The sequence below is a fragment of the Berghia stephanieae genome, chromosome 5, assembly GCF_034508935.2.
Source record: "Berghia stephanieae isolate SIO BIC M18660-M18661 chromosome 5, UCSD_Bste_1.3, whole genome shotgun sequence".
In the NCBI taxonomy this organism is placed as follows: domain Eukaryota; kingdom Metazoa; phylum Mollusca; class Gastropoda; order Nudibranchia; family Aeolidiidae; genus Berghia; species Berghia stephanieae.
This window is the reverse complement of record NC_088364.1, coordinates 73,934,153-73,944,152: the sequence shown is the minus strand read 5'-3', so window position 1 is coordinate 73,944,152 and position 10,000 is coordinate 73,934,153. Positions and strand designations below refer to the sequence as shown.

Sequence of the window (10,000 nt, the reverse complement as noted above, 5' to 3'; positions counted from 1 at the left end):
TCGTCTACATATGTTGTCACAGTTTGACACTTGTCACTCAAACTAACCAAAGCGTCACAACCTTCCCCCCCCCCCTTATTTTTCCCCAACACCCAAAATGGCACGCACAACGCCAATCTGGCAATCGGACTACTAACTTATTTAAAGATGGTGGCACTTGGTAACGAGTCAGAAGCCAGGGACTGCGGTGGTTTACCAGTACAGCTCGCTGTCGCTTCACAAAGGAAATGTAAACTAAATAACGCGCCGTGTGTGTTTTCTATCTGTGTGAGGGCATCACAAAGAGGCTCGCTACGTCATGTGATCTATCGAGGTATCGCGGGACAGGTCAAAGTTCACGAGACTTGAAAATTTTAACGTGCAACGTAAAGCACAAAGTTAACGTAAAAGAGAGGGGTGGAGGGCTGAGGGCCCTTGGTCACTTGGTGAAATCGGTATGATCGGCATGCAGATCGGGAAATCGGTACGATCGGCAAGTAAATCGGGAAATCGGTAAATACGAAAAAAAGGTCTTGCAAATCGGTATGATACCGATTAATCGGTATGAACGGCAGGTCTGCGAAAGGTACCGAGTTCGATCACTCACCGCTGCGCTGTGTGGCCTTGAGCAAGTCACCTCGCCCTAGCACAATTTGCGCGCTGCATTGCGGCTGACGCCTGGGTTATTCCAGTCTTCCCTTAGAATAGACCCTAGAGAAAAATTTCCCCTGTGGGATGAATAAAGGGAATTTTATTTATTTATTTAATGGACAATGACTGCAAAAGATTTTAAATTCTTACCTTTCATAATGAATTTTCTGGAAAGTTGCAGGCACAGTTGTGAAAGTATGGAAATGATGAGGATGTTTGATGCGGAACTCTTCAGCATAGGAGTACACGTCAAGAAATGTACTATATCCACCCTCCACACTGTCATCAAATCTAAACAGTATTTAAAAAAATATATATAACAAAGTGAATATTACAACTTTAAAAAAAAAAAAAAAAAACAAATACTGATCATTACAAGCTTTAAACCCTTCCTTAACCCCTCCTCAAACAAAAAGAAAAAACGATAAAAATGTGAAATGTGAAATTCTGCAAGACTAGAATTTCATTCTAGTCACATCTAATGTATTCAAATCAACAATGATATATAGCTCGCTATATAGGGAAGCCCATTTTCAGAGTGTTGTGATTATCAAGAAAGATCTGAAGACATTTTTCCTTTTAAACATTTAATGTTGCAATCCTAGACTCGTTAAATTCACTGTTAAATATCTTGCCGAGTTTGCTTCAACTTGTGTATAATATTTGTGGATACTGGTTTTGTTTTTAATTTTGTTTTTAAGGGTTTTACGGCGCTTGCAACACATTTAGGTCATATCAGCGCCAGTAAAAAGGAAGAAAATGGGATAGTAAAAAGTTCTAGAATTACAATTAAAGCACAAAAGAAAAGGTAAGACAAAGGGGAATTGGTTTAAATAGGGAACAGATGTAGATTCCAAGAGCACACCGTCAAAGTACTTAGTTTGAGATCACCTAAAAGTCTCATCCAGACACAAGCACAGGTCCCAACTAAGAGGAATACACTCAAATGTTTACCAATCATATAATATAATATGTAAACTAAACATAATACAATGCATAACAGAGAGATGATTTACAAGGAAATAAATATCATCTCCCAAAACTAACAATACATTTGACTGTTTCCCTCTCAGCCAGGGTATCCAGCCAGGACCAGGACAAAACCAAGTAATCTCATTCCAAGACAAAGACAGAAAGCATGTTGGAAAACAGATATAGGGGTTAGTAGACACAGTAAGTACCTCCCTGCCCACTATGGGAGGTCGGAAACCCCACCCAGGTGGATACTGGCGCTATATCAAATAATAATAATAATAATAATAATAATAATAATAATAATATAATAAAAATAATAATAATAATAATAATAATAATATAAATGATGACGTAATAATAATAATAATAATAATAATAATAATAATAATAATAATAATAATAATAATAATAATAATAATAATAATAATAATAATCATCATAATAATAACAATAATAATTATAATCATACTTGAGGCAATGAAGCATCTGCAGTCCTGGTGGAGATTCAAAGTAGACTAGATCCATGTGGAGATCTAGATGGACGTTGGTATAAGCGAGGTTGATTGCATCCGGGACAGTCAGCACGTCAAAACTCTAAGGGAATAAAACACTGAATAATAATTAAAACTTTTCCATGTGCTTTTAGCCTATATCCAACATGACCTTTGGTTTTAATAATAATAATAATAATAATAATAATAATAATAATGGTGATGATGATGATGATGATGATGATGATGATGATGATGATGATGATGATGATGATGATGATGATGATGATGATGATGATGATGATGATGATGATGATGATGATGATAATAATAATAATAATAATAATAATAATAATAATAATAATAATAATCTATTCTTTTAAAAGAATAGGGTTTGGGATTAACATTGTTCCGTAGGGCCCATGTTAAATGTTTGCCAACGAGCACAGAATTACTGGCAAATCTAAATATTATAAAACTATTTTTTAATGTGCCACACATTTAGGTCATTTCAACGCAGTAAAAAGAAAGAAGTGGGATAGTCAAAAAAAGTTATAGATTTACAATTGAAATCACACAAGAAAAAGTAAGACGATGGGGAAGGGTTCAAACAGGGAACAGATTCGAAGAGCACATTATCAGTGTGCTCAGCTTGAGATCACCTAAAAGTTTCAGTCAGCCAGACATAAGCACGGTTCCCCACTAAGAAGATGTTTGTTTTCTTTTTAAGGGTTTTACGGCACCTGCAACACATTTAGGTCATTTCAGGGCCAGTAAAAAGGAATAACATGGGATAGTGAAAAAATTTATAGGATTATAAGTAAAGGTACCCAAGAATAAACAAGATGAAAGGGAATGGTTTAAATAGGGAACAAATGTAGATTTCAAGAGCATAATATCAGTGTACTCAGTTTGAGATCAACTAAAAGTCTCATCCAGACACCTGCACAGGATCTCACTAAGAGGAATACACTCAAATGTTTACAGAATACATTCAAAGCACAATACATAACAGAGAGATGATTTATAAGAAAAAAAATATCTCTCAATAACCAATACCAAACATTTAACTGTTTCTTTCTCAGATAAGGGCTCTGGCAAGGGTCAAGACAAAACCAAGCAATCTCATTCCAAGAAAAGACAGATAGCAACTCAGAAAATAGATAAAAGGGAAAAGAAGAATGAGCTAGTAAATTCCCGCCCACCATGGGAAGTCAACGGACCCCACCCAGCCACTAAGAAGAAAACGCTCAAAGTTTTACAAACCGTTATATATTTGTTTTTATTGTTTGTTTTTAAGCGTTTTACGGCGCTTGCAACACATTTAGGTTATATCAGCGCCAGTAAAAAGGAAGAAAATGGGATAGTAAAAAGTTCTAGAATTACAATTAAAGCACCCAAGAAAAACTAAGGCAAAGGGGAACTGGGAACAAATAGGGATCAGATGTAGATTCCAAGAGCATACCACCAATGTACTTAGTATAAGTATCATCCAGACAAAGGCACAAAATCCAACAAAGAGGAATACACTCAAATGCTTACATTATACATTGAAAATAACAAATATAATAATACATAACAGAGAAATGATTTACAAGGAAAAAAATATCATCTCCCAAAACAATAACTATGCATTTGACTTTCCCCCCCAGCTAGGACTCCGAACAGGGATTTGAAAAAAAAAACCAAGTAATCTCATTCCAAGACAGAGACAGAAAGCATGTTGGAAAACTGTTATAAGGGGATAGAAGACACAGTATGTACCCCCCTGCCCACTATGGGAGGCCAGGAACCCCACCCAGTCAAACCGTTATATATTTAAAAAAAAAAAAGGAACTGTACATAAGAGAGATGATTTAAAAGGAAAATAATATCATCCCCCAAAACTTAACTATACATTTGACTGTTTCACTCCCAGTCAAGGACCCCAGCCAGGGCTAAGGACAAGACTAAGTAATCCCATTCCAAGACAAAGACAGAAAGCGACTCGAAGAACAGATATAGGGGATAGAAGTCACAGCGTGAGAGGTAAAAGACCCCAACCAAGCATACCAATTTTAAATTAAGGATAACTCTATCACTCATTACGGGGATCCGAGGGTCCTGTGCTGCTCAAATTTTGAAATTCAGAAAAAAAAAGAAAAAAAAAAAAAAAAAGCCCAAAACAAAAAACAACAACCTAAAATCGATTTTTTGGTGATTTCTGTGTAAAAATATTTGTAGAATCCATTTTCTTCAGTTTCAAAACTCAAAAAGGTGTCTTAAACTCCTAAAATTACCGTTGAATATGGTAAGAGAAAGGTAAAATATGAATAAACCATTTAAAGTGCTCCAACTTTACCCCTTAGCGTTCATATTTTTCACTATGGTAGCTTGGTATCATTGGAAACGTAGAAATCAAAACTAAACGTCACCGTTATTTTTGTTTCTCTCTATCGATAAGATAGGAAGAGACTTCAAGAGATTCATGGCCAATTTTGTGCAATTGGTGCAGGGGATTAAAAATGGGGTCATTATTTTGCACATTTTTTTTACGGGGGGGGGAGAGGGTGAAAATATGTGGCTGCATTCTTTACAAGTTGCTGTTAGCTTATTATCAAATCTTTTGAAAAGATTCATACTGTTTTAATGTTTCATCAAATATGTAGATTAATGCACAAAATATGTGTCTAGTCTTTTTTTTTTTAGGCATATAAAATGTATTTTTTTATTTTGAACAATTAAATAACTTACTTTTCCATAGATAGAATGCCACACAGGTGCTATCAACTCACCAACCTAAAAATTGACAAAATAGAATAAGAAATGTCATCACACAATATCAATCTTAAAAATTTGAGCTTTATATAGCGCAATATCCACTAAATGCGCTCAAAGCACTTTACAAGGGGTCCCTGGTCAACACCAACATTTAACATGTAGGACGGGACATAACGCCTGTTAGGCGATATTAAAATTTTTCGGACAAAGATAACGCTGTTAACGGCCAGGTACTCATTTTACACCTGAGTACGATGAGAGAATATGAGTAAAGAGCCTTTTCCAAGGACTCAACTATGCGCCGAGCGCAAGGCTCGAACCCAGGACCTTCCGATCCGAAAGCGAGTGTCATACCACTGTCACTCAAAACTTCAAATTTAGTCATTTTTATGTCAATTTTTAGTAATTTGACAAGGAAATTCGTCATTTCTGAAATTGTGTACTAACAACCACAATATTATTATTATTATCATTATTATAGTAGTAATACTAGTAGTAGTAGTAGTAGTAGTAGTAGTAGTAGTAGTAGTAGCAGTAGTAGTAGTAGTAGTAGTAGTAGTAGTAGTAGTAGTAGTAGTAGTGGTAGTAGCAGTAGTAGTAGTAGTAGTAGTAGTAGTAGTAGTAGTAGTAGTAGTAGTAGTAGTAGTAGTAGTAGTAGTCGTAGTAAGTAGTAGTAGTAGTAGTAGTAGTAGTAGTAGTAGTAGTAGTAGTTTTCTTATCATTTTTATCATTATTTTTATTATTATTATTATTATTATTATTATTATTATTATTATTATTATTAAGTATTACTAAGAACAAAAAATTCGTAATTTTCCATGAAATTTCGTATTTGACCATGACATTTGTCTAAAATTCGTAAAATTACGAAAAATTCGTAAGATTCGGCATGTATGCTATTGTTATCCTTAAATAAATAAATAAAATCGTGATGTTGATATAAACATCTTCTGGTCAAATTTGTATTTATCGACAAGATCCGTATTTATGAATGCTAGATAGTTTTAAAAAAGGAACATTAATGCAAGAAACGATAATGAAGGCATGCTTTCGATATAAGCACTGCGGATAAATTTGTGCTGCGCTGTACATACATTGTAATTTATCAATACAACAAACATATCCTCACTTTTTCTACCATTCCTAGTTCAAGGGGAACCCCCTTAACCATTGAAAACCCTGCTTCATTTATCTGCTTCATCCACCTGGCAATGAAAATAAAATAATGATTTCATTTCACAAGACAAGATCAGTACAATCATAAAATGATAAAAATGATAGGCAGGAAGACATACTTTTTTAAAAAATCTAAGAATAAAACTTATAAACCTTAAAAACCTTACTTATAAACATTAGGCAGACCTTTTTCTCAGTTCGGGTAGTCGACAAATGGAACCGCCTGCGTGCAACAGTTGTTGACGCCCCTTCTTTGCAGGCATTCAAGTGCGTCTTGATGCTCATTGTGAAACAGAAAAATACTGTTTGTAAAGTTAAATTCAGACACCTCCTTCCACTATGTGGCATGCCCAGTTTTGAGAGACTTGAATTAAATACGTTCACGAATGCACAAGAGCAGATAAAAGGCTGTAAAAGCCTACATAAATCTGGACTTATATCATATCATATCATATCATATAAAGACATTGGGATACATATTCTGCTTGATTTACATGTTCTTTATTATCAAGATTCTTTGTTGTGTTAAACTCAGGGGAGGGGAGAGACTCACGGTTAACACATACCAAATTATCCCTATCAAGTGCACTGTGAGCTCTGTGTCAAAATGTACACTGAGGTCAAATCAACTAAAGTATCAGACCTGCCACATGCAGAAAGTATAAATATATACATATATATATATATAACATTTCAAGTAAAATTATGATCAACTTCTACAATATTGTTTTGAGCGTTCACTCTCATCAGGACGTGGAAGTGAAAGAATATTGTTGTGTTTTTCATACTTTCCTAGCTTCGTGTTTATGGTGGTTTATCAAGCCACAGTTACACGCCCAGACACACCTAAACAAGAAACATACATTGGCCTCACTGAGTGTTCATTCAAAACCAGATACAACCTGCATACATCTTCCTTCAGAAACATACACAAATGGCATTCTTCTACACTAAGCGAACCCATTTAGAACCTCAAAGAAAAAAAATATACAACACAGCATCACATGGAAAATCATCTCCAGAGCACAGTCGTACTCCCCCTCTTCTAAAATTTGCAACCTCTAATAAGAAGAAAAATTCTTCATCATCACAAAACCGAACATGGCAACACTCAACAGAAGAAACAAACTAACATCCTCATGCAGACATAGAAACAAATACCTTTTATGTAATTATGAACCACCTTTAACACGAAGCTAGGAAAGATTTTATACATTCAAACATCATAATGAAGGGTTTTACAAAGATTTTTGTGTGTGTCGATTTGTTTATTTTTATTATGTTTTATGCTTTAAAAAAAAATAATTATATTTTGGAACTGATTATTGATGTCGCAACTATATAGTTATCTGACTATAAATATGACACAAGTTACCAATACACTGAAATCATGTCAAGGAATGTCATGCTTCAAGATGAACAAAGGGTGATAATCAAGAGGAATCATATTATATGATTTTGGCCAAATAAATTCTCAAAGTAGTATCAAGTGGTATATACATGAATTAGATAATAAAATAATGAACTTGCAAACATCCATTGTAAAGTTATAAAATCAAGTAATTTTCTGTTTCATTTTAAACATATGTTTATTTATGTATCTATCTGATTTACTGATTTATTTATACAATGTTTTTTGTTTTTTTTGCTGTTATCATTTAATGGGTTTTTTTTTGTTTTTGTTTTTGACTTTTTAATTTATGGGTTTTTTTGTTTTGTTTTTGTTTTTTTATTATTAAGGTCAATATCCCTATACCTGTTTATTGTCGTATTTAAAAGACGGAGATAAATCTAAATTGGCAAAGTAACGACAAACATTGGGTGTCTCCCATGCTTGAGGTTAAAAAAAAAAAAATCTATTGTAAAGTAAAATTGTTAAAACTGACCTGAAAAGCCCTTCCTCTGAGTGTGTTATCTCTTCATACGATACAGTTGGTATCTCCTGTAGATATTTTGTAAGAAAAAAAAAAAGTGCTGTGAACAAATTTTTGGCCACAACTGCAGAACTATATAAAATAAACATTTTTAATTCAATAAGGCGTAGTGAAAAGGAAAGCTAGGCACCAGAAACTACACATTTAGAACTTTGAACTTACTTAAATTCTTTAAATCTAAAAATTATTATCATGTTAAAAAAAATTTGGATTCAATTTTGTCTTGGGAAGGTAGGTGGGAATGAAACTTCAACTTTCAATATTGGATTACATTAAATTGAATCAGAAATTTTAATTTCCAAAACTGAAAACAAAAATACTCACTGTGACCGCTGTATCCATCTTGACAGCCTTCCGAAAGGATGACAAAGTCTCTTCATTATAATTATTATCCCTTAAATACTCCAATGGGATTTTGCCTTTGTGTCCCTGTTCAAGGTCTCCTTTCCATGTTAAATTCATCTGGCCATCTGAAAATGAACAGGTTAAATCATCAAGTACAGAAACGGCATCATTTGCAAATGTTTGATTTTGTTTTGTTTTGCTTTTAAGGGTTTCTGGCACTTATGTTTTATGTCTTTATGATTTTAAGGGGTTTATGGCGCTTGCAACACATTTAGGTCATATCAGCGCCAGTAAAAAGGAAGAAAATTGGTTAGTAAAAAGTTCTAGAATTACAATTAAAGCACCCAAGAAAAGGTAAGACGAAGGAGAATTGGTTCAAATAGGAAACAGATGTAGATTCCAAGAGAACAGTATCAAAGCACTTAGTTGGAGATCACCTAAAAGCCTCACCCTGACACAAGCACAGGCCCCCACTAAGAGGAATACACTCAAATGTTTACAAATCATATATAATATGGAAATAAAACTCATTGAAGAACATAACAGAGAGATGATTTACAAGAAAAAAGAAAATATCATCACCCAAAACTAACTATATATTTGACTGTTTCCCTACCACCTAGGGTATCTGGCCAGGGCCAGGACAAAACCCAAGTAATTTCATCCCAAGACAAAGACAGAAAGCCTGTTGGAAAACATAGGTGAATAGAAAACACAGAAAGTGCCTCCCTGCCTACCATGGGAGATCAGGAACCCCACCCAGTTTATGGCACTTGCTACACGTTTAGATCATTTCAGCGAAAGTAAAAGGAAGAAAATGAGATAGTGAAAACATTATAGAATTACAAGTAAATGTACCAGAGAAAAAAAGTAAGACAAAGAAGACTGGTTCAAATAGAATAATGCACAGAATAATTTAAATTGAATCACTGAACTCATCATGTGTTGTATACTTTTTCCTTGTACATATTGATGTTTGTGTTATGAATTTCCTTGTCAAATTACTAAAAATTGACATTAAAATTACTAAATTTGAAGTTTTCAATTTGGCAAGTCTGAATATCCACTAAAATGTGCTCAAAGCGCTTTACAAGGAGTCCCTGGTCATAAGCAACATTTAATATGTAGGACGGGACATGATGCCTGTTAGGCGACATTACAATTTTTCGGACAAAGACACCGCTGTTAACGGCCAGGTACTCATTTTACACCTGAGTACGGTGAGAGAATGTGAGTAAAGAGCCTTTTCCAAGGACTCAACTATGCGTCAAGCGCGAGGCTCGAACCCAGGACCCTCCTATCCGAAAGCGAGTGTCATACCACTAGACCACTTTTTTAATTTCTCAGCTTGACACTGTTTTATTCCTTTGTACATTATGGATGGGGTCCTTTGGTAGGCAGAAGGTCACTTGCTGTGTCTCTTATCCCCTTATATCCATTTCCCTTTTGAAAGGCTGTCTGTCTTCGTCGTGGAATGGGATATTTTTCCATGTAAATCATCTCTTTGTGATGCATTGTTAGTTATGTTTTCTGTTTTGGATATATTCTGTAAGCATTGGAGTGTATTCCTCTCAGTGGGTTCCTGTGCTGGTGTTCGAATGAGACTTTAAGGTGATCTCAAACTAAGTACACATATTAAATGTTGCTGTTGACCAGGGACTCCTTGTAAAGCGCTTTGAGCACATTTTA

At 34.5% G+C, this 10,000-nt stretch overlaps 2 protein-coding genes across 3 annotated transcripts in view; one reads left to right on the top strand and one right to left on the bottom strand.

Moving 5' to 3' along the window:
* The window catches only part of LOC144973588 (zinc metalloproteinase nas-6-like), a 699,617-nt gene that overhangs the window by 65,508 nt on the left and 624,109 nt on the right, over positions 1-10,000 (top strand). The gene's annotated exons all lie outside the window — the stretch shown is intronic.
* Positions 1-10,000, bottom strand: part of LOC144973586 (putative gamma-butyrobetaine dioxygenase) — a 29,807-nt gene that overhangs the window by 10,527 nt on the left and 9,280 nt on the right. For both annotated transcript variants that reach the window (XM_078916213.1, XM_078916214.1), the window contains exons 5-10: positions 8,291-8,436; positions 7,919-7,974; positions 5,986-6,061; positions 4,830-4,874; positions 2,075-2,199; positions 781-921 (exon numbers count right to left, since the gene is read on the bottom strand). In XM_078916213.1, coding sequence (XP_078772339.1) covers positions 781-921; positions 2,075-2,199; positions 4,830-4,874; positions 5,986-6,061; positions 7,919-7,974; positions 8,291-8,436 — 589 coding nt within the window. The remainder of the gene's footprint in view (positions 1-780; positions 922-2,074; positions 2,200-4,829; positions 4,875-5,985; positions 6,062-7,918; positions 7,975-8,290; positions 8,437-10,000) is intronic.